The sequence below is a fragment of the Catharus ustulatus genome, chromosome 6 (assembly GCF_009819885.2).
Source record: "Catharus ustulatus isolate bCatUst1 chromosome 6, bCatUst1.pri.v2, whole genome shotgun sequence".
NCBI lineage: Eukaryota > Metazoa > Chordata > Aves > Passeriformes > Turdidae > Catharus > Catharus ustulatus.
The window spans coordinates 55,725,837-55,751,188 of NC_046226.1; the positions used below are offsets into that span (position 1 = coordinate 55,725,837).

General features: G+C 41.7%; 1 protein-coding gene across 1 annotated transcript in view; it reads left to right on the forward strand.

Moving 5' to 3' along the window:
* LOC116997458 (SH3 and multiple ankyrin repeat domains protein 2-like) overlaps positions 1 to 25,352 on the forward strand; it is a 267,147-nt gene that overhangs the window by 92,568 nt on the left and 149,227 nt on the right. Inside the window, 3 exon segments of the mRNA XM_033062189.1 lie at positions 7,384 to 7,693; positions 12,137 to 12,306; positions 24,584 to 24,697. Of these exon segments, the coding sequence (XP_032918080.1) occupies positions 7,384 to 7,693; positions 12,137 to 12,306; positions 24,584 to 24,697 (594 nt within the window).

Genomic DNA, 25,352 nt, shown 5'->3' on the forward strand with positions numbered 1-25,352 from the left:
AGCAAAGCCTTGAGGTGAACTGGACTCCCTTCTCAGGCACATGCAGCTCTTTGAATGCTTTCCTTGCATTGCTGCTGTAATCTTAGTGAGGGCTAATTTATAATCATGTGAATATGGGAAAAAAAAAAAAAAAACCAAAATAGGATTGATTTTCACTTTCCATGATTTTGGTTTAATTTATGTCTGGCAACTGTGAATTCAACAACTTTTAAATTAGTTTGGGATGTGCCATCAAACACATACACCTCCTCCTATGCTCTGTTAAAATGAATGAAGTGTTTTCTGCAGAGCTCTGTGGCCAGATCTCTCCACCAGGCAAGAAATTGCCTCTGATTAAGCCATCCCCAGAGCTATGGCTGAGCCCAGAGTGTTTCCAAGTCCTTGGTTTTCCAGGAAGGTTCTGGGTGCCTTGGCCCTTGTCACAGCGAGCACAGCCTAGGAATGGCGGTGCTGGGTGACGGAAGGGGTGTCTGGCACATAGCTGTGCAACTCCCTCTGCTATTTTTTGCCTTCTTTTCTAATTGATAACTCCTGCCATCTGTTCCCTAGCCATCTCTCTGCTGTCCTTTCCCACACACAGTCTCCTGCCCCTGTTCCACCCTTGAGATCAGGCTGAGTGCCCAAAGGCTACTGCCAAGAGCTGGGTTGATACCAGGGGTAGCTAGGTGCTAAGATGCTGCTGACACAGATATAACATCAGGTCAGCTCAGGCAGGGCTCTCCCAGCAGCATTTCAGTGGGCTCAGATGCTTCTCTCTCTGTGCTGCTTTAGCATGGATTTTTTAATTCAGAAAAATATTTTAAAAATCCAACCAAACCCTTCTCTTTATAAAATTAGTTCAGTTGTTGCTCAAGATGGAGTCCTTCTGAATCTGTCACCCCTGCCTGGGTTCATGACCACCTTGTGGCTTTCTGGAATAAGTCAGTAAGCTAGAAGCACTGTAGCAGCCAGTGTTGCTGAGTTTTGGGTTTTTTTTCCCCCAATAGCCTTTATGTTCTTTCCAGTCTATATTTGAATCTCTCTTTTCTTGTCTTAACTCTCCGTTTGGTGGCTTAGCATACAGGAAGCTTGTTTTATAGTGCAGAGAAATCCATTTCTACATGCTAAGGGCTGAATTTTTAACAGGAACCAACTAGAGGAATCTTTCTAACTGGAGCTCCAAAAGGGATAAAGTCAAGAAAGAATAAATCATGGCAATCATAGCTGTGGTTGACCATTATCTAAGAAGCCTTAGACCTCCAAGGTGTATTGGAGGGATGACTAAATAAGAACATTGGGCTCTAAGTGCCTAAAAATAGGTCCTCAAGAGTGTGTAAGTCACTGATTTTCCATAGATTTCTAATGAGAGTTATGGATTTAAACGCCCATGAAAATTGGTGTTACACATGCACAAGAAATGCTCATCAAAATTAACTGAAGAGCCCATGTTTTGGTGTCTGTTTAAGGTGGCCTTTTCCTCTCAGAGACATCTCCATGTAGAGCTCCCACATGTTTTTCTGAGCACCTACCAAAGGAGCAAGGAAATGAGCGTTTATCTCACCTCTGTTTGGAAGGCTCCTCATGATTTTTTGATTAAGGATGCTAATGGCTTGTGGGTTATATTATCCTTGGGTATAAGCACAATCATTATTAAGTTTTTGTCCTAAGGTGATAATACCGAGGCTACAGTTGTGAGGCAGAATGTCTTTCAGGAAGGACTGGAAGCTGCTGGAATATTTTCTTTTTTTTAATCTCCGAGCACTGGGGAATTTGGGACTTCTGTTAAAATAAACAAATTCTAATAAGCTATTAGTGAAAATGAAAGAAGCTTAAAAACCGCAGCTGCAAGTGTTCGCTGACTTCCTTGATTGTCACATTTTCCCATTGTACAATAGTGATTATTGCAGGAGGCTCTGCCATGTGGGAAGAAATTATATATCCTGCATTGGGGGAAAGACAGACAGTTAAATGGAATAAAATGATCACTCATCAGATGATCTCTCTGATGGTGTAGGTCTGAAAGAGTTCCCACCATTTCCACAAAACTTAATAATTTCAAGTGACTTTCATATTTTGGATGTTTTTGTAACACTGATTAGAAACCTCCAGATGATGAAATGTTACAGCTCTGGCAAGAATCTAATAAAAATCCCTCCTGGGACTGATTTTGATTGACTACAGCTGCCTGTCTGTTTTTATTTTACTGTATATGAACAAACAGGAATGAGCAGGATTGAGTTAACCCTTCCCTGGCCTAATTCCTGTCCTTGGGGACCTGGGCTGTCACTGCTTTCAACCACTGACACCCAGAGAAATGAAAAAGCAGTTTGAGGGTTCCATTAACATTCATAGTTCCTTTGTGCTTTGTAGCTCCAAATATAATTGGGGGATTGGATGAAGGTATTAGAAAATTGAACCCACACAGGGTTATAATTCAAATTAGTGGCACAGCCCTGGTGGAGCAGTTCTTGTTCTGGAAATTATATTGATTCTTCAGTGGAGTTAATTAATGCACATATTTATAAGTTAATGAATAAAAGTTCAAAATAATTCTTTAGGAAACCTTGCATCTATTAGAAGGGAAGAAGTTTTTTTCCTGTCAAATAAAGATGTTTAATGCTGCACATGTGCTGTGTCCATTTCCTCTGGTAAGAGTTCCACCTACTAAGGGTAGTTGCTTTCAAAAATAAATGGAACCAAAAAGTAAATTATATTAGGTAAATATTCTTTTATTTGTAAATTAAACACTGGGATGTTAAATTAAGTTTAAACTGTTCAATTTATTTATGGTTACTAATTGCTATGTATTTTTTGTGGTTTTTAGCAGCTCCCCCTCCTTCCTATGTGCCTGTGTCAGTTATTTGCTCTTCCTCTGGAAGCATGTTTGCACTGGGTCTCTGTTTTATTAAAAATTAGGACTTTCTGAATTTCTTTGGTTACATCTTGTATTTCCTGGCATCTGCATCAAATTTACCAAACGAACTTGTCAATTTTTTAATTTTTTTTTTTTTTTCCTTATTCTGTCCAAGAATAAATACTCATTTATTCCAGTGTGATGGAAGGGGAGGGGACAATAATCGTGCTTGTATCATCCCCTCTGTTTCAAACTGGAATATAGGAATATAGGTGAGAGATTCTGAGTAGTGGCAGGTTTGGCTCCATCCTTAACGCGGTCATTGTGTGAAGCTTGGGGCGATTTGTGCTTCTCCTCAGATTGGTCCTTTGGAATAAGTAAATAAATAGAGGAAAGGCAATAAATGGCCAAAAGTGAAGAGCAGAAGGGGAAGGAGAAATAGATAGGTAAAAGGAAATAAATAGGGAAAATGAAATAAATAGCAAAAAGTGAGTAAACATCAACAAGCAAATAAGCAGCAACAAGCGGATAAACAGTGGGATGCTCTGTGCAGCGAGTGCAGCTGTGCGAGTTGAGAGCGAAAGGCAGGTCCCCGGCAGCTCGCAGCCCTGGCCGGGCTTTGCCGTGCCCACCGCAGCTGCTCCGGTGCCTCTCTCGCCTGGCGATGGGAATTGGTGAATTGGTGCCCCCGGGGCCCCGCAGCTCCCGCTCCGGGCGGGCTGGGGAGCGGAGCGGGAGCAGCGTCTGCTCTGCGGGGCTGTGGCGGCGGCAGGTTCACATGACTAATGCTGGGAGAGACAGCAGGAGCGTTTTTTTTTTTCCTTCCTCTTTTTTTTTTTTTTTTTTTTTTTTTTTTTTTTTTTTTTTTTTTTTTTTTGAGCCGCTCCAGTCTGTGCACAGTTGGCTCCCAGCTGACAGACAGAATGTGGGGTGGGCTTTGTCACCAGAACGCTGGGTACTGCATGCCCAGTTATGCTCGCAATTCCACAGTGCCCAGAAACCTGCTGCTTATGTCAGGGTGCAGCCAGCCTGAACACATAGAAATTGGGTAGCTTGATTCTTTGGGTTTATTTTTTTTAATATTATTATTTTTTTATTTTTTTTTATCTTTTTTGCCTTTTTCTTCCCTGCAAAGGTTATATAATGAGGGGATTGCTGCTAAAGTAAAAAGGGAAAATGAAGTCTTTGTTAAATGCCTTCACAAAGAAAGAAGGTAAGCGATGAAAGCAGAACACTTTGATGTTTCAGACTGGTGTTTTCTTGTGTACATTTAATATGATGGGTTTAGTGACTCTATAATTAATTAATTCCTGCAGTTTCTTTTTCAAAATTATTTTATGTTAGACAGTCCATTTAGGCAAGTGGTTATTAAAGCTGGATGTGACTTTATTCCTTTTAGGATTTTCTCAGAAGAATCAAGTAGTTGTAAAAATGTTTTTGTTCCCTAAGAAATGCATTTGGAGACAGAGAAGGATTTTCCTAGGTGAATTTTGTAAGTGAATGGTGCTGAACTGCCCCTTCAGATGTATGAAGTGCCAGGAATAGAATTCAGAGAGCTGGAGGAAGGATTATGTGGTACTTTCAAGTATGCTTTTAGCGATGGTAAATTTAAACTTTTGGGGCATGGAATTAGTTCAGGCGTTTTCATGTCATTTTATATCAAATGTTTTTCCCCAAACAAGTTTTACCACAGTTATTCTTGCAGTTCTGCAATGAGGTGAAATATTAGGGAAAAAGCAGAGTCTAACTGGGACTAAAGCATGGACATTTGCATTTCATAATTTTGTGTTGTAGTTCTGTTTTTTAATTGTGAAAATAATATAAATAATGCTGATAAGAAGCAGCTAAAAAAATATCCACCCACTTACAGTTTGCAGATTGCTGGGGAAAAGAAACAGTTGGGTGGAATATTAATCACTTCAGACACAGAAATGCTTATTTTTAACTCTTTCTATAAAAGATTTGTGTTAGACATGCATCAATTGGTGTCATTAGTTGTCCCTTTCCCTGTTTATTTCCTGTAGTAAAGGCTAATTTTGCTCGTAGTTCTCTCCTCAAAAATAGAACATTAATAGCTAAATAAAAGCTAAACTCTTAAATGGGCTTGTAAAATGCTCCTGAGGTGTGTAAGGGAAAAATAATTCCTTTCTTCTGGTGTCTGGAGGGTGGTTTCTCCAATCTGGCAGTACAGATGTGCCCTGCAGCTCTGTCCATGCTGTCACCGTGCCCTGGCACCCTGTCCCTGCTCCCTCCCCCTCCCACCAGCAGAGATCCCACCAGCCTCTCAGAGTCCCAGTAAACATCCCCAAAATGCTGGCAAGGTTTTGTTTTCTCAGCCTGTGGCTGGAAGGGCTGGGCAGGCTGCTTCCATGTTCACGAGAAATTAAAATCTGAGAGTCAGACCCAATTTTTACTGAATCCAAGGCAAACTTTGGTGACCTGGGGGAACAGCATTAGACCTTCAGGTGGCAAACCTGAGTGTGCCAAACATCTTCTCTATTCAGTTTGTGTGTTTTCTCCTTGAATGATTTCTGCTTTGTTGTACCTGGGAAAGATCTCCATCTTCAATGAAGTAATTTCTGGAACTGTATTCCAAATGTCAAAAATAAAGGAATGTAGAAATGTTGCATCTCTGCCCCGCACATCGACCTAAGGGTCTGTATGTGCCAGTTTTGGAGATAAATGCTGTGAGTTCGCTGTAAGTTAGCACTAACTGGGGCTTTCACTGTGACATCTGAAGCACCAAGGTGCTCTCATGACACCTTTGGCTGCTTTGAAAGCTTCAAGAAATACAGAATAGGAAAAAACTTGAAGTGTCAGGAAGATTATCCAGAGTTTCTGTCAGTTTCTAGCACAAGCATTGGACTTCTGTGCTTTCTCCCCTTTAACAGCTTTTAAAGGCTATTTCCCTTATTTCAAAGGAAACATGGAAATGAATTGAAGCCTTTACTGTGCACGCTGTTCCCGTGTTTGGTTGTTCTGATGTTGTCAAGTTGTTTACTAGAGAAAGTTTCAGCTCACTGGAAATACAAAGGATATTATTGTAAAATATTCAAAATTGTAGCTATTCGTAAGCTGACTCTGGTGAAAACGATACAAACCATTCTTTTACTTGCAGTTCCATCTATATTTTATGCTATAAATATGCTCTCAGTTTTGCACTGAAACATTAAATTTTGCTTTGTTCTCTCAATTAAAGGCTCTATTTCAAGGACATTGATTCCTATCTATATTCATATTTACGTGAATTTATTTACTTGCACAGTATGACAGACATTCTTATTCTGTTTTTTGTGTGGTTTTGAAGGGTATTGTATGAGTAGACATTTCTGGCTCTTTATAAATTGCACTTACTGACACTTTAGACATGTAGCATGATATTTTGTGGGGCTTCTTTCCCAATTTAAATATGATTTTTTTCTTTGAGAGCTACACCAGCTCAGTGAAGCCCACAGAATGATGCCTGGTTGCCTTTTGTTAGTTATTCCACTGTGACATTTTGGATGTATATCTGTGCACTTTGGCTCAGATCCTGTGACCCCACGAGCTCCACTGAGAGAAATTAATGAGGGCAGTTGCAATAATGGGGATCAAGGCCAACATGAGGTTTTGGGGTCAATTCCTTTATGACAGGGCAGGAAATTCCATCACATCTGGTGATAACTGGGTGCTTTTTTATTCGGGAATTTACCTTCTAAGTAACACTTGGGACAAACTGTCCCACTAGAGTGGGAAAAGGAGATCTGGAAAATTGTGTGAATGCTCGTGTGTACCTAGAATTCACATGAAGGGCTGGACCCTCCGCTCTGAGTTCGATTTGTGTTGCCCTTGCTTTGTTTTGTGCTGTGGCTCTTTCATTAAGGAGTTTCTCGGAGCCTTTGGATACTGTGGTGTTCCCTCATGGTGTTCCTGTGGCACGTGATGGAGCCAGTGTATTACCCTGGGGTAATCTGCTCTACATACCATAGTAATGGATGTGGTAGGAAGGCCAGGATTAGAAAGAGGGGAATGCCTGGGGAGCAGCAGTGTAATAGAGTTCTGCCAGGACAGGAAGCTGTGTCCTCAATTTTTAACCTGCAAGGTGGGGATAAGGTGACTGTTCACAGATTTCAGGTTAGGCCTGAACTTGAGCTGGACCAGATTTGGTATCAGCAGGGGGATGGAAACTGCAAGTCCCTGTGTCAGGAATTCTGCTTGGCAGCCCTGTTCTGTGCCTTTCTGGCTGAATGTGACAACACAGCAGGAAAATGAACTTTCTGAGCCTCAAACCTGGCAATAATGAGGTGTTTCCCATTTCCTAGACCACAGTTCAGAGTGTTGAGCAGGCTCATGGCACTGATGTTGCTTCACTATGTTCAAGCCAGCAAACAGGTTAATGTTGCTCTGTTGTTTTTGATTTAATGATGTTCTAAAGATAATTTGATCAGCTCTGCTGGCAAGTTGGAGTTTCTGTCTCTGCAGAAGAATCAATGCCATATGTTGCATGTGGTGGTAAACACACATGAATGTGAAATCATCTGAGATCACCCTCCATGTCTCTCTTTGCACAGTGCCCTTTAGGGAGGCTCCCACCTACTCCAACAGGAGGAGGAGGCCTCCCAGCACCTTGGCAGCCCCCCGGATCCTGCTCCGCTCCAACAGCGACAACAACCTGAACATCAACAACCTCCCCGAGTGGTCAGCCTCCTCCTCTGCCTCTTCACACCGCAGCCTTTCCCCTCACCTGCTCCAACAGATGCAGAATAATCCCAATGGAACTGTAAAAACTGTGGGGAGTTACACTCCATCCTCCCGGAGCCGCTCGCCATCCCTCAACAGGCTGGGAGAGGATGCCAAGAGGCAGCAGCACAGGCACATCAGGTGAGTTTTGGTTGTTTCACAGCACAAGGTTCCCCTAAGGGCACCATGCTGGCCTGCTTACGTTATTTGCACTCTCTAGAATGTATAGTTATTCATTCTCAGCACAGGGGACCATGCCCAAGTGTGAATATTTGAATTGGAAGCACCAAAGCCAGCTGTTTCCTCACAGAGCTCCAGCACACTTTCAAGTTCATCAGTGTCTTAACACAGAGTTTGCACCTCCAGCTCAAGGTGCTGGCTCTGCACATCTTCCCATGGTTGAAATAAGGATTGTATTTAATAGCAAAGCCAGCTGTTTCTGGGATACCTGGTCCCTTCACGGAACTATTGGTCATGCCTGGAACCTGTGTTGGGGCTGCTCATGGGTGATGGATCAGAGGCTGTTTAAGTTCTCTCTTCTGTAGATGTGTGCTGAACCAAAGAGTGAAATAGAGGGAGTAATGTGATCTAGCAGGCATTCTGGACAAATATCCTGCAGCTCTGTCCCACTGGAGAGCAAATACTAATTAGAGTCATGAGGGTATTGTAAACCATGGAATAAAGTGGAGGGCTGGGGCTAAGTTTTCATCGCATATGGGGGCTGCAGCTTTGAGAAGGCACTGCCCTCAGGACTCAGGAACTCCTGCAAAATGTGATAGAGATGGAACTATACCAGGACAAAGAGTCAAAGTGCTGCAAAAAGGCTGGGAGGCATCAGAGCTGAGAGCTGCTGGAAAGAACAAGAGCCAAAACACATTTAACTCACTACTCATTTGAAAATCAGGCTTGTCTGTCCTGTTTCCTAATATATGTGTGTATGTGTGTGTATATATATGTATGTATATCTATCTATCTATCTATCTATCTATCTATCTATCTATCTATCTATCTATCTATCTATATATATATCTGTGTTCAGAGTAGAAAAGGACCTGAGCATTGTGGGAGTTGGTTTCTTTGCTGTTTGTAGGTGTAAGGGATGTTCAGTGGAGTTTTCAAGTCAGTAAAAGAAAAAGTCATGTGGCTGACACTGCCTCTGTTACCTTGCCTGTTCTTCTGCTCTCCCTGGCCCTAGGCACCCAAACTGCTAGGCACTGTTTGTGATGGAAACAATACTGCTGGACAGGGGAGATCTGGTAAATTGTGAGACAAAGTTGTCTGGAATGTAAGAAGGAGTGAAATTAAAAGGAAGGAAGGGGATACAGATTTTGTATGCCAGTGGTTTCATGCAGCAAAGCAAGCTTATCTTGCTTTGTTGTATGCTACAATAATGGAAAACTCATTTGGGTGTAATTTGGGTGGCATTTCCTCACAGAGCCCAGTATCAGCTTGAGATCAGTCTGTAATGAGGCTTCAACTGGATGAAGAGTTGAAGTGAAGAGGCTGTAAGGTTCTTTTCAGAGAATGAGTGTTCTTGTGTTCCACTGTATTCTGCTGATGCCACTGGAGACTAAGGTTCTACCTTAGAGTCAGTGATTATTTTAGCTGACTGGGACAAAAAGTGCCTTTTCATCAATCAAGTGTGTGGGATAACACACTTCAAATTGTAGAAATATAAACAATGCTTTGATTTGGGGGTAACAATTAGATTTTTATTTTTTTTTACTAAATAAACATTTACCTGCTTTGACTTTGTTCAGCCACTTTCCTATTCCCTTTCTGAATATTTGCTTGGGTGATATTGAGAGCCAGTTTAATGCCTGAGAGTTTGTGGATATAAAATTTTGGTCTTAGTGCATCAGCATCACAAGTAATGAAACTGCTACCCAGCTGCAGAGTTCCCTCTGTGCCACAAGACTTGTTTCAGAGAACTCCAGAGTACGTGCAAGGACTGAAAAGACAGCTGGAGGCTCTTTAAATTTAGAGACAGCTGAAAGGATTTTATATATAATTTTTCCTGCAAATAATACCTTTTCCTGCCACAGGCCCATTTTGCAGTCAGGAATGGCACTTTATATGCCACTTTCCTCACCGATTTTGTTTAACTGCATGACCATCTACTTACTGTCACCTAAATGTGGGAATTGTTGCTGTCTCTGCTTATTATTTGCAAATAATAAGAGTCGCCATGAAGCTGTTGCTCCCCTGAGATGGAAAAGCCCTTTTTGAAAGAGCAGGAGGTTGAATTGTGGAGCAGCAGCCAGAAGAGGCAGGGTGATGGAGAAGGTCAGACTGTGACAAAGGGTTAATGAAGTTTATGGGATTTGTGTTGTGGACAGGTGCTGGAAAGCTATGCTGGAAGAGGTTCATGTGACCTTTGCAGCCTGTGTGGCTCAGGTGTTCTGCCTTTTCAAACTGAAAGAGGAGAGATTTAGATTGGATATTAGTAAGAACTTTCTTGAGAGGGGGGCAAGTCATTGGAAGAGATTCCCAGAGAAGCTGTGGCTGCCCCATCCCTGGAAGTGTCCACGGCCAGACTGGAGCAGCCTGGGCCAGTGGAAGGTGTCCCTGTCCCTGGCAGGGAGTGGTGCTGGATGGTCTTAAAGGTGCCTTCCAAGCCAAACTGTTCTTGATTCTCATAGGGCTGTTGCTTTCCATAGCAAAGTGGTTGGAGGATGGAGCTGGGAATGAAAGGGAAGGGACAGCCTTCATGTGGAACTTACCCCACAGAAATCAGTGAATCAGGTGCTGGCTGGGCTGCAAAGGACAGCCAACTTCTGGCTGAGAGGGAAACATGTCCACAATTCTCTTGAAGTCTCTGCATCCTCCTCCTGCTCCTTCCTGGCATGGCACTTACTGGGCTTGGAGCCCACGCTGGGGACAAGCAAGGGAGAGGAAAAATCTCTTTTCAAGAAGTCCTGCACCCCACGTAGCAGCCCTGATTTCCATTAGTGAGCCTGTTGCCTGAGAAGTTCTGCATTCCTTGTGTGGGTTTAATGTGCCATTTCCCTTTTCCCTTTCAGTGAGAGAGAAAATGAATGTATCTTCTGTGCTCGCAGTTAAAGTAGATGCTGGGAGATAACACTGGGAATAGTTACCACCAGACTAGGCAGAAACACAGCTTGATACAAGTGGAAATCAGATGTGTAGCTATAGTTTATAGATCTGGATTTTTTTTTTTTTTTATGGTGATGACTGTTCCTTCACTTACAAGGAAAAGGGAATGGAGCAAAAGAACTGAAATCTGAATGTCATCTTTTCCAGGCTTTCTTTAAACAACTGAGAGTTGGCTGAGATTTCTGGTGCAAACTCCATCACAGACATGAAGCAGAGCTTGCTTTTAAACTCCTGAGTGTGGCTTACCATTAGCAGTACCACTTACTCACAGTAATAGAACAGAAAAGGTGAAAGGGGCATGAAATTCCAAATTGTGAAGAAATTATTGCAGGAAAAAAAGGGAGTGTTCCTGATAGGAAACATCCACCAGGTGTGGGTTTTTCCCAGACTTCTGTACCTATTGACTTGCTGGCTCCTATTTTGGTAGGAGACTGGCATAAAAAAAAAAAATAAATAGTGAAAACCCATCAGACCCCAGCCCTTGTATTTAAATTTGCTTGAAAGCAGTTTGAGTGTTATAATGCTAAACCACCAACCACCACTAAATCACCTTTCTTCCTTTGGTAACCTAACTTTTCCCTATCAATCTCTATTAATATTATTCCTTCTCATTAATATTTTCCTTTTCTAGACTTTGGTTAAGACTGCATGTTTTTATACTTTGGGATTTTTTTAAAGTTGACTACTAGCGTATTGCAAGTTTGTTATGATACATCCTATAGGTTTCCCACCCTCTTTAATATTTACATCTTTTGCTTTTCATATCATTTTGAGAGTTCACTCATTTTCCCACAGGTTTGAGAGCGATCTTGCGTATTGTTCACCACCTTTCAGCAGTTCGTTTTTTATATACCATGAGTAGACTGTGAGTTGGTGGTGACCTGTGGCTTCCTGGGCACATTCTGGAGTCACTGAGTGAGCGGGTGATTGCCATCCAGAAGAAATGATCATTTGGAAAATGTTAACCACAAGCACTGTGCTTTGTGCAGATCTAAATTTAACCTTGGGGTGATGAAGTAACTTGATTATTCAGCCCATGTAGTTAATAATTCAGTGATCTCACTTGTTCACTCCCTGTTATGAAGATATCCATTCCCAAGAATTGTAAATACAGACATTTTCAAGTCTCTCTGACAAATTGACATGCTGGGAATGCATATAAATTTTGAATTTAATTAGGGCTTGGGAATGTGCAAGTTTAATTAGAAAACGAAAAGCTTTAATGCTTTTTAATGTTGTGTGTTTTCTGTTCTAGGCCAGTATGGTCAGGTGAATATTGATCAAGTTTCATACAAAAGATTTCAACCCTTACAAGCTCCTGTATGGTATTTTTTCTGCAGGGTTAAATGTCTTACTGGAAGACAGTTTTATTATTCACTGCTTAATTTAATCCTGCTAATGTGATGGTAAATGATTAACTTTCTCCCTTTGAATAAGCTGTTAATGATTTTTCATTTCAATTTCCAGTGCCATTTACAGTCCCAGTGCCAACAAGGATGCTCTGTCTGCCTTGGATTATCAGGGTCCCAAAAGGAAGCTCTACAGTGCTGTCCCTGGGAGACTTTTTATCGTTGTAAAGCCATATCAACCTCAAGGGGAAGGGGAAATTCACCTGCACAAAGGAGATAGAGTCAAAGGTGAGCACCTAATTAATTTGGAATAAACCTCTTCTCCTGCTAGGTAGGAATTTTATGTTCAAATTCTCTTCTATGGGTGGAAATAATCTGTATGGTGCAAGTCCTTTTATGCACTTGTTTCTTTGCAGGGTATTTTGCTCCTGGCTCTGTTTTGTAACCAATGCATATTTAGCTGCCACTTTAACTGACTTCAAAGTGCTGCCACAACTCACAACTGTGTGCAGTAATAGCACCATTGTCTCTTACTCAGGGCACAGAATTTGCTGCTGGAGCCATTCCAGAGGCACCACTCGAGGGCTTTAAGGGGTGTAAATATGTCAGCTATCTAAACAGCTCAGGAGGGGAATGAGAGTAAGGTCAGCTCTGCTTCAGGTCCTTTCCTCAAGGAACATTGAACTGGTTAAGTAGAAAATGTCCTTTCATGGGACTTGGGATAAGCGGGTAGGGAGAACCTCCTGTAAATATAATTTTGGAGGGAGCATGGTGGTGCATGTGAAATTTCTGTTCACTGCTGCACTTCCCTGCTAAGACCAGGTTTAAATCAAGGCCAAGCTTTGTTATTGCTTCAAAGGCAGTAAATACATCCAGATACAGCTGAAAAAATGGGAGATAGGGTGTACAGGACTTCACCTTCCCACAGTGAGGTGGGAGGCTGTGGATTTGGACATCCAGGTAAAACAGAATAAAAGAGAATTTGTGTTGGACCCATGCAAATCAAACAACAGTTATGGAAATCAAATAAAAGAGAATAAATTCAGTGTCCTAAATAAAAGTGTTAAGCAGCTGCAAATTTTCTTGCAAAGGGAACAACTTACCTCACAAAGGAAGGCTTCAAATACCTCCTCCCTTGAGCCTGCAAACAGTAGCTGGAAAAAAAATAGGGAGCCATTAGAAGGTATTTTTGCATTTTTATTTTTGGATGTACTGATTCTGAAGTGTTTGTGGGTTTAATAATTTTTGTTAACTCCAGCCCTCAGAAGGTGTAGGACAGAAATCTGAAGGGTGCTGCACTTAAAGGTGAAGCATGCAAAGTTAATTTTAAATGCAAGGACAAAGGGAGAAGGTTAAACTTAGAGTGTGTAGGGCTGAAAAGATCATTTTGCAGTTCTGAAGGTTGTTCCCTGATCAGGTAGGAAGCAGTGATTATGATCTCATGGTGCACAAGAACTAGGATGAAATTTTGGGGGTACTAAATAACTTCTTCCACTCAGTGTTCACAGAGATCTGGCAGGTGTCAGTGGACAAGGAATGAGTGGCTGTTTTGTGGCAGGTGTTGGATCCACAGATGTTCAATTGTCCTGTTGGATTTAAAGGTGCAGGAATATTCTGTTTATGTAGAGGACAAAATATCAGCAACACAGGTTCTTCTCACCAGAATAAGACAAGTCTGGGCAGTTCTGGGAAAAAACAAGACAGAAATTGTGCTTCCTGGCAAAAGAGGAAACACTGCAACAGGTTGCTTGGAATGCTGAATATTTTAGAGGCTTTCACTATCTGGCAGGTGGTTTACCTTGGATTTTGAGACTATTATATGCAAAAATAATCCCAGAAAAAAGAACTTAAATTTCAATGAAGTGTTTAATATTTTTGAAAAATTATTTCAGAAGCCCTTGTTCTAAGTTATTGTGACAGTCACTGGAAAACATTGCAGGAAGGAATTAGTCCACTTTTCATATTTTCATATAGTGATGTAGTCTAAATGTGAGACCAGTGATTTTGGGGGACATTCTAAATGCTAAAATAAAAAATGGAATTATGGCTGGGATTTTTTCTTCGTGGGGAAAATGGAAGTTTATTGAAAATAACACATCAATTATTACTGTCATTAAAAGGAGGACATGCCCATCCCACATCAAATCATTCCTGCAGGGATTATTTTTTAACTTCAAAAGTCTGGTAGAGTTTTTCCAGGTCTATTTGTTTTAAAGCATTTCAGAGAGCTTTGCTGCAGCAAAGCCTGGTGAGGTTTGTATACCTGTCAGCCTGCTTCAGGAGAGGGTTTGGGAAAAGAACAAGTGTACATAGGGATTGTCAGTGTTACTCCCTAGGATGAAACCTTGTGAAATGTAATTTAAGGCTGTTTGTATGGCAGGGCTGGAACAGTGTGTGACAGGCTCCCAGAGCTAATCAAAGGGAAAACTTCCAGAAAAAGATCAAATCCCATTTTGTGTTACCATGTCAATGGTTTCTCAGCTGCAGCAAAAAATATGTCAGAATGAACACGACAAGGTCATGGAGAGAACAAAGTGTGCAGGGGAAAAGACTGTGGTGCTTTAAAGAGGTCTCTGTTGTGTAATAGTATTGAAGAAGGCACTCAAACTTTCTGTGGCAAAAATCCAGGTCCAATTAAATCTGGATTCCCGTCCCTGTTTCAATCAAAATGTAATTATTGCTAGAGAATAAGTGTAGTGATAGGACAAGGAGCAGTGGCTTTGAACTGAAAGATGGTAGATTTTGACTAGATTTGAGGAAGAAGGTCTTCCCTTGGAGGGGGTGAAGCCCTGGCACAGGTGGCCCAGAGAAGTGTGGCTGCCCCTTCCCTAGAAGTGTTCAAGTCCCAGCTGGACAGAGCTTGGAGCAATCTGGGATAGTGGAAGGTGTCCCTTTCACTGAGAGAAGGTTGGAACAAGATGATCTTGAAGGTCGCTTCCAATCTAAACTATTCCAGGATTCTGTGATGTTTAAAAAAAATTACTTCATGTGAGCAGAATGGGCTCCCTCTCCATCCTCCAAAAGCACAGGCAGTAGAACTCAGAGTCCTCAGTGCTGTGGGAGTACCAGAACTGATGACTATAAGGAGATCCTGCCTTTTTTCCTCTTTCTGAGCAGGAATTCTTGATACTGGATGTATTTTGTGTCTTTTACAGACTTTCTCAGCAAGACCATGGCCCAGTCAGCCTGTTTGAGGTTTAGCAATTTGCTTTGTGCAGTACTTGGAAGAAATGGGAGAGTATTAATATTCTATTTTTCCTTTACTCTGGAAACATCTTAGTCTCACTGAGAAATGGAAAAGCTTTGTCTTGGCCTCTCTCCTCTGCCAGCTTGGTGACTGCACTGTTCTGTGTAAGATACCAATGCCCAAGTCCTGGCTCTTAGATTGTTTTGGGGAGTTCAAACATGGCCTGGCATTGGCTGTGGGATTGTGCCCCGTGTTCAGCCTGACCCCGGGGAATTGCACATCACGAGTACATCCCATGAGACTAATCACAGCAAAGATGTAGCAAGGCATTTATTGCAGGGATAAAAACCCAGAACAACATATTAGAGAAAGGGATTACTTGGGAAATGTTTTTATGGATTTTCTTTTTTAACTTGGCAGAATTAGAAGGGTCACGGAGAGGAATGAATTCCTAAACTCTTGATGAAAAGTGTTTTCATCAGATGGAGAGGAAGCAGGGTTTTGGTGTTTTTTTTTCTTTCTAAAACTAGTAGAAGTGCATGAGTGACAATAGTTCACAGTGTGTGATACAAGGAAATTGCTCAGAGAAATCTGTGAATGGGCAAGGTTCAAAGAAAATGTAAACTAAACAAAATGGTCTTGTATTAATAGGATATTACATAGCCTGTACAAAAATACCTGCTATATTTTTAGTTGTTAGTCATACACACTGACATCATTTGTATGTCTGCCACTCATGAGAAGAGCCATGACTGCTTGCAAAAATAAATCTGATATCTTTATTTATATCAGAACTGCCCTAATCTTCTGTTTTCACATAAATGAAGAAGAGCTAGTTTGATTCCTCACTGCAACACTTCTAATGTTTTGTTTCTATATTTTGTTTCTTTCTGCCTTCTGTATCTAAAAGTCCATAGCAATAAATCTGCCACTATCCAAATGCACACAAACATGTATAAAATATCTGTAAAATGAATTTGAATCAGCTTTTGTGTTCCTAAATTGAATTCTTGCACTGGAAATTAAGTGGTCTCTTTGATAGCAAAACTCAGAGAACGCAATGCTCAAAAACTTCTTTATGAGCATATTAGCAGTTTTCTTGGCCATGAAGATAAAGCAGTAGGGAAGTTGTTGGGAAGGTAACAGGTCTGAGATCTAGATGCAGACAGGCTCTGGTCACTTGAAAACTAAACAGAATTGTTTTCAGAGTCTGTGTTATATTAAAACACACCTAAAATGTTCATGAATTAGCCTTCATTGACTTGGAAAGAACAAACCCACCTGATTCAAACACTTTGAGAGCTTTTGAAGTCTCACCCTGCTCACAGCTTTGTTTTTCATGGTCTTCCCAGATCCTTCTGCTCCCCAGATCCAGCCCCTACCAACTCTCTCAGTCTTTTCTAGTCCCCAGGGTCTGGGAAAACAGGGAGTTATTTCAGTATCTCAAATATGCTCCAACAGACTTTTCCATGAGCCTTCCGAGATGCCTCTGGTGAGACACAGTGTGCACATCACAGAAGGGTTGTGGTAAACCCAAATGCAGCTCTCAGCTCTGTTCCTTGGGGTCAGAGGAGCAGGAGTAACTCAGTAGAGGCAGCTCAAGCATCTGCTTTGGGCAGGAAGTCAGTAGTTCTGTGCATCAGAAATACTGACCCTTGTGACTCTGCTTTTATTTCAGCGTGATCTCAGCTAGCAGGGCAATCCAAATATATCACTAACATTTTCATTTCTTGTGAAATCCACTTCTAAGTCATTTTGAAAAAGAAAGATTATTAAACCCCTGCTGTGCTCAAAGATATTGCCAACAGACAGTGCTTGTGGGCAGGAGGAAAGTTGGTCTCCCGGGCTTTTGCACTTGTTAGATTAGTAAACAAAATACTGGGAAGAGCCTCACAAAGGCTGTTCTATTTCTTCAAGAGCATTTCGTACCTTGTGTGGGTAAGTGTGGCAGCAAAATTGAACCCAAGAGGTTTTCAAGGTATTGTTCAGCTATTCTTTCACATGAAGGATGAAATGAATGTGAAATGGAATATTAATCTTACCCAGGTTCACTGATCTGCTTTGCATCCTGTCTTGAATGTTTGATTTTAGTTCTTAACGTGGTAAATTACGGCTCATCACAGGTCCTATCCTAACTCATTCCTTCAAGCTTCTTGTGCCTGAAGAGCAGGACAGAGTGGTGCTATCGAAATGTAACAAAGACCTGGACTTATTCCCCCTCCAGCTGGAGAGTTCCTTTTGCTGTAAGAGGCCATGGGAAGGAATCAGGATGTAAAAGCATCCACAAATCCCTGTCATCGTGCTTGGCTACTTTAACACATCCTTTCTTGAGTAGTCAGCAATTGGCCTGGAATATTCAGGGGACAGGGAGCACCAGGAGTCAGAGAGGAGCTGTGAGTGCACCAGTGTGGTGCAACACAATACTACAGGCTCTGCATCTAGCTTGGCTTGGGGCCCCTTCTCCATTAATTCTCTCTGAATTCCCCTGATTCCAAGTTCGGGCATCACTGTGGAGAAGAGCAAACTTGACTCTGACTGAACCTTCCTCAACAGAGCTGGGGATCAGCAGGTGGATTTTTACAATGTTGGATTTCTGACCAAAACTCAAATCAGTGCAGATTGATTTCTACCACTCTCTTCCTTGTTTTCTCAAAAGTATTTCATAAACACATAAATAACAGGGTAAAGGTATTCTTCACAGAAAGTTTATGGCAAGGGGAAAAAGCTCCCAGAGAGGGCCAAATGTTGAACAGTGCAGCTCACTCAGTTCTATTCCAACTGAGCCATATTTCCTCAGATTTAGAGGATTACGTGCAGCTTATTGTATTTGTAGGTTTGACGTAGAGAGTGGTTGCTCTGTTAGTAGCCCCAGTCATCTTCTCACCCCGAGGTTCTTTTCCTGAAGTGCTTGTTCTCACTGTTTCTTTCCTGAGAAAGCAGAGGTGAGAAATGGTGAAGAGGTGTTTTAAGTCAAGATCTCTGTGTTACCTCCCTAATTTGGTCAGCTCCCATAGCTCAGGCTGGGAAAGAACTACTGCATTTCCTTCTCCACCACAAGAAGTGTCTGTAGGGCCACAGTCCAGTCTGATTGCCCAGGTCAATTAGCCAGAATCATTAACTGCAGATACACAAGGCTTCCCTTCCAGACTGTTGGTGGTGTACGCAGGAATGTCTCCTGGGTGGCAGCTGGGGCAGTCACTTGTGTGTGTGCTGGAATCTTCCCTGTGCTCACTGAACTCACTGAGTTCCTCCCCACTCCTGCTGCTCTCATGTCACTTCTGTCAGGCTCTCTTGATGATGTCTTTGCGACCCAGAATCAGCCTGCCCAGAAGATGGAGCAGCCAAATCCTGCTCAGCATCCCTCACAGGGAGGGAGGGATTGCTGTCAGGAGCCAGGAGGGGCAGAGAAACAGAGTCAGAAGAATCCCTGTCTTTGGCAGAGAGCAAGATTAAGCTGTACCTCATGCTGACCTTCATTTATGTTGTATGTAAAGTTTGTTTTCATCAAAGAATCATGGAATCCTAGGGGTTGGGAGGGATCTTAAGGATCATCCAGTTCCAATCCCTGGCTTTGGACACATCCAGGGATGAGACACCACAGCCTCCAATAAATATCCCTGCATAGATTGTCTGTCTTTTGGAAGCTCTCCTGCCAAAGACAAATAATTCTGAAAATTTACATCAGACAACAGACATTTCAGCCAGGGAAAAGCCCCAATTACAATGTTAATTATTTCTGAGAAAAAAAAAAGTTAGGTTTTTATCAATTAGAAGTAAAAAATCTTCTGTATTTCAAAGAAGAAAATCTAGACTGGTATTTTTACCTCAGGACACAAACTCAGAGTTCTTCCATCAGCACAGTCTGGTTCAGCTGTTAATTTTTTTTCCCCAACGATTTCCAACTTTATACTTTACTGTCATTCCATTGATTTTTCTTTTTTCTTCTGTTGGTTGCAGAAATGTTCTTTTTTTCTGAGAACATGGTCTCTCATTCCCAATTCATATGATTATTTATTTTCCCAATAAAGAAGAACACAGTTTATCCAAGCACTAAAAATTGATTTAGATATTACAAAGACATTTTAGGTACATCCTGTAACGGCTGTAAAGACATTGGCCTGAATTTGGCTTTAAATTTCCTTGACATTTTTGCAAATAAGGCTCCCTGGAATAATTCACTTCTGGGCATTTTGATATCACAAGGAATTTGAAAATAGTAGTCACCATAATTTGTTGGGAAAAATACTTTAATTTCTTGTTGGGGCATGAAGGAAGCTGTAATGTGGAAGGATACAAATTCTACATTCTTTTGATTAAAATTATTTTTATGGTATATTGAGTAATTAATCTGAGATTAGTGCAGTATATTAATATAAATTACAACATATATACTGCCAATGGACTTAAATTTGCAAGACACAAAGCATTCTATGCTCTATTTTATTAACTTTATAACATATAATATTGTAAAATATTTGATATACATAATTTTCTGGCAGAATCTGACTGATTTTAAGTATAATGCTTTAAAGACATTAAAATACGAGCTCCTGACTGGTGCCCGCCTATCCATGTTTTCCTGTTACCCAGTTGTTTGGTGCTTATCCAATTTTGCTTTGCAGTTTTTTTAATATAATTGGGCACAACTCCTCTTTTAAATGACATTTTTGTTGTAAAAAGATGTCCCAGGATTCATGATATTACGAGAACCTTTATTTCACTCTTACAACATCAGATTCTTTTTGTAATTCAGGTTGTGTGAAGAGCCTCTGACCTGCTTTTGCCATAGCAACCACACCTTTTGATTTTACCAAAGGAAAAGGGAAAACCACTGAAAATTAGAAAGCCATATTATTAATTTTGGGGAAATTATCCTTTGATTTACCATTGTTTTGTCCTTCAGCAGGGAGAACATTGATTAGAAAATCTCTTGCTAGAGACAAGTTATGTTACAGTGAGTCTCTTAAACACTATTGGGAGAGGAAAGAAAGAAATAAAGACCTCATTCTAAAAAAAGCATTCATAGGTACAATAGATAAATTGAATTTTTCTATTTATCCTTTAAGTTCTCCACACTGGAGTGAGTAAAGTGTTGCCAGTTTTTATAGATCTATAGTTTATTATGGCCTTGGCTCTTACTGCAGAATTTCTTATTAATGGCACCACATGAAGATGAAGATCAATCCAAGGTTTTCAGGGATGCGGAACCATCTAGAGCTCAATTCTACACTGGAATATGAGCTTGTCCCCCCTATCCCCAGCAATTTGTCTGTCTCTGCCTATCAGCTGAACTCCATGGCTGACCTTCATTTGCCTCTTGTTTCATCTTTGTGTCTCTTGCAGCTCCAGCAAGCTTTTCCTTCTTCTCTTGGCCTGCAGCATGAGGTTTTTCCCAGAATGCTGAAGGCTGCCTGTATTCCAGCAGCACTCCTTTCTCCCTTCCACCTTGTTGGGGGTTGGTTCCCTTTTTTCCTTTTCTCTCTGGGGAATTTTTCCCACTGTGATGCTAAGGATTTGTTGGCTACACTCTAGCACGGATAGAGGTGGGGAGCAGGTAAAGGAAATGGGGGGCAGCTGCACTCCTTTTCGCTCTCTCGCTTGCCTGGCTTGGAGGAGAACTGCCACACTGACACCAGGAGAAGCTTTCCTTGGCTGGGGGACCCCACAACCCCCTGCCCAGACGCCCTCCCACCTCCACCTCCACCTCCACGCATCCCGTTGGAGCACCGGGACTGACACAGCCCCGAGACCCGTGAGCAGTGTCTGCCCTGCACCCTTCCCATCCAGGACACCGGGACTGACACAGCCCCAGATCCGTGAGCAGTGTCTGCCCTGCACCCTTCCCATCCAGGACACCGGGACTGACACAGCCCCAGATCCGTGAGCAGTGTCTGCCCTGCACCCTTCCCATCCAGGACACCGGGACTGACACAGCCCCAGATCCGTGAGCAGTGTCTGCCCTCCACCCTTCCCATCCAGGACACCGGGACTGACACAGCCCCAGATCCGTGAGCAGTGTCTGCCCTGCACCCTTCCCATCCAGGACACCGGGACTGACACAGCCCCAGATCCGTGAGCAGTGTCTGCCCTGCACCCTTCCCATCCAGGACACAGCCGCCAGCACCCCCAGCGCCCTCCAGCCAGGTGTGATCACCGCACCTCCCTCTGCTACCAGGAGCTGCCGGGGCTGCCTGCGAGCTGGGATGGGAACTGCACTACAGGGGAGAGGTGTTGGAGCTGTCACTGGGTTCCTGTTCTGTTTTATTGTTCATTTCCTAGCTGTTGTTGTTTTGCTTATATATACAGTAATTTCACGACTATAAGGCGCACCCTTTTGTCTAAAATTTTTCCCCGAACCCAGAAGTGCGCCTTATAGTCCGGTGCGCCTTATGGTTGTGAAATTACTACATATATATATATATATGAATATATACCGGTAAAGAACTGTTATTCCTCCCTCCATATCTCTGCCTGAGAGCCCCTGATTCCAAAATGACAATAATCAGGAGGGAACAAGGTCTGCATTCTCCATCTCAGGGAGGAGCTCCTGCCTTTCTTGGCAAATACCTGTCTTTCAAACCAGGACACACCTCTTTTCCATGGATGTTATGTCTCCAGGCAGGACTACACATGTTTTTCCTTTCCTCTGGCTATTTGTGATGGCTGATACTCAATAATTCATGTAATAATGGGCTAAAGTGGCTCTAGTTCTGCTCTGGAGGAATCCCTTTTCACTCTGCACTCACAGACAGACTTTCAAGGCAAAATTCTTTTCCCAAAAGTGATTTGCATCAGCTGCTACTGCCACAAACACATGAAATCACTCCATGGGTTTGAAATAGCCAACTTCCTTCTTACAGTGCCTCTCTCTTTCTAGGGCTGGAAATATCTGTGCAATTTGGAGTGTCAGCAGATCTGACAGATTAATAAAATACCAAATTAGGGAAGTCTGTCTCAACATCTAAGTAGTTTTTGTTCTGAGCATCTTGTCAGTTTGTGGAGTGAAATCAGGACCAAGATTCAGTGATGAAACCTCCCCTCAAAAAAAAACAACAAACGGCTAATTACTGGCAATAGGACTCTTTCACTGTCTCACATTTGGAAATTTGTTTTGGCTGGAGTCCTATAGTCTCTTTTATGACTGAAGTTAAACCAATGTACAGTAGGATTGTATAATAATTTTAAGATACACATATAGGTTATTAAGTTTTCCTGGTTCCTTATCTCATAGCTGAGAAATACATTCTTATATGAGCAGAGGTTACATTGTTAAAAATTTATTGGAAGCTGCTGAATTCCCCATTTATATTGGATGGATGATCAGGGAATGTTTTATGTGACACTGAGTTATCAGATGGACAATGTGTGTTAGCCAATGCGCACAGGCTTTAAACATTTTCAACACCACCTGGAATACAGCAACAGATTTTTTCTTTAATTATGCTCCATGTTTATTTTATTTTTTTTTAAAGACATGCCAACTTTTTTTATTTAGCTCAATTTTCAGTGTAGACTGGTTGGTGTTGTCCAAGGTCAGTGCCCTTCCCCAGTATTCCATAACTCACTAGGTTTATAGGAATTACAGGTTTCATATATGTCAGAAAGGTGTTTGACAAATTGTGTGTTGGGAACCCATCCAGGTGTAGGATTTTTCCTTAATGGATGTTTCCTGGGACTTAATATGTACTTCTTGGTGCAGTGGTGTGTAAATGAGCAGTTCTTGGAATATACTGTCTCTTGGAATATACTACATTAAAAGGCTTAAAAGTGATGTGTTCATAAATATTTTGCTGTCAAATGTGTCTGTTAATAGATGGCCATGCTCTGAAAGTGATACCACAGATAGCGTAGGGTTGCATTAATAAAAACAATGCTAAACATTTACAGTAATTTCATGTGTATAAGGTGCACCCTTTTGACGAAAATTTTGGTCCCAACCCGGAAGTGCGCCTTATACCCCGGTGCGCCTTATACTCGTGAAATTACTGTACTTTCAAATGCAGTTTTAAAGATCCTGGTGTCTCAAACCAGACTGTTTTCACATTACCAAGAATTTTAATTTTTTTTTTAAACTTTCTTTTGGGCTCTGATTGATAAAATTTTCATCCTGCTCTGTACGACTGCAAATCAAGTTCAGCTTCAGTGCCCCTGAGTCACAGCAGCTGCCCTGATCCTGAGTTCAGTTGCAACCAGGCAGGGACCAGGGTTTTAAAGCCTGGCAAGGATTTAACAGTGCCTAAAGTGCTGCTATTGGAGACCATCAAAGCAGCTCTCCTTTATGTCCCTCCTGCACTGAAATACCCTGCAGAGGCAGTATCCCAGGCACTGGAATCCCATAGCAGGGAGATGGATTTGAGCTAATTAGCCTTGATTTTCAGCATGGGCAGTTAGGGCTGAGCTGGCACTCAGCAGATGGAGTTGGGCTGATTTTGGGAAGCTCTGAGGACCGGTGCTGCGTGTCTGATCCATATTCCCAATCAGCCTGGTTTTCTTGATGTATCACCTTTGTTTCAATATTAATGTACAACATCTTTCTAACAGTACATTTATGGTCTTCTAATATACAGCAAACATACAGGGGTTTGTGGGAACTTCTGTAATACTAATTTAAACCCCATAGCAAGTATTTAGGGTCCTTCTATCACCATAATTCACCTCCAGATACTTACTAATAAAATTGTTACTCTGCAGGCTTTTGTCATAATCCTTGCTGAGTCCTAGAATTAATATCAAGATAATTAGAAGTGCCAGATAAAAGCCTTTTCTCCTCCTAACAAATCATTCTCCTCCATATTGTTGTTTTCTTCTATTGAGAAAAAAATCACTGAAATGTTTCGAAAGGCATCTCCACTGTGGATCTCACCTATGGGAAGTTCAAGTGTTTGCTGTGTATTCAAACCCTTAAATAATATTACTCAACCTGCATTGCAAATCCCTGGAGCTACCCACTAAATCAAAAACCATGTTTCCTTAGGAGGGAAGAAAAGCAGGAGATATCAAAATATGTATTATTAAAATCCATTTCAGTGTGGGTGCAGTTTTACAATGGGTTCAGCATTTCATTCGAGCAGACAAGACAGTGTTTTTTTGGCATTGCTATTACCATGTGTTTATCCTTCATTAATAGAGCAGTGAGAACACTAAAAATGGAAACATTTGTTGAAGGCTTAGGAAGCTTCTGGTAAAAAATATGGGGAGTGGTTACAAAGACTGAGTAGGGAGTGTCCTGCTTAAAGGTTAGTCTGTGCCCATTTTGGGGGAACCAGCATTAGTTATTGCACACTGCTTGTTTTCAATGATTACTGAATGTGCAATGCAATAATTGTGTGTTTGTGTGAGGAGGCAAAGTGTAACGCTGCCTATGTCTGTCCTTTTTAGTGCTGAGCATCGGAGAAGGTGGGTTCTGGGAAGGCAGCACCCGGGGACATATTGGCTGGTTTCCTGCAGAGTGTGTGGAAGAAGTTCAGTGCAAACCAAATGAAAGCAAACCAGGTAATCACATCAAGCTCCTGTTGAACCCTAATGTGACAAATACCACGTGTCTGTCCCAATAGGGACATCAGGGCCTTTGTGCACTGCTAGAAATGGGAGAACTGGATAAAGCTGAGATGTTGAATTAAAAAATACAGGTGGGTTTATTGATTAGATTTTACTGTCCAAGCAAACAGACTTTCCCCTGAGGAACTATGCTGGGAAGTACCAAAACTTTTACACAGAGCTGTATGCAGGCACTTTGTATAGGATTATGCTATTTATTATTTTTTAAGTGTGGGAGAATGTCTAATGAGACAATTAAATAAGGGAAGGAAAACTGGCCAGTCATCTTCCAATCTGAGGGAGTCATACAATGCATTTAGCTCTTGCTCACAGCCCTGTTGACCTTTTCCTGAATGCTAGAGGAGGCATCCTTTAGTGGGATGTCCCATTCCCATTCTTACTTACGACAAAGGAAGTGGAATCCTCCTTTATCAGACACGTGTATTGCCACAAGTGACTTTAAGCAAGGAGCCTTTGTAGTTGTGGTATAATAAAAAAAAACGAAATCTACATTAAAGCAGGTTATTTTAAGAATTACCTACCATCTCATAATTTCTCTGCTTTTAAGAATTGAGATGTGAGGACATCCTCTCTAATTAAAAGCTCATTA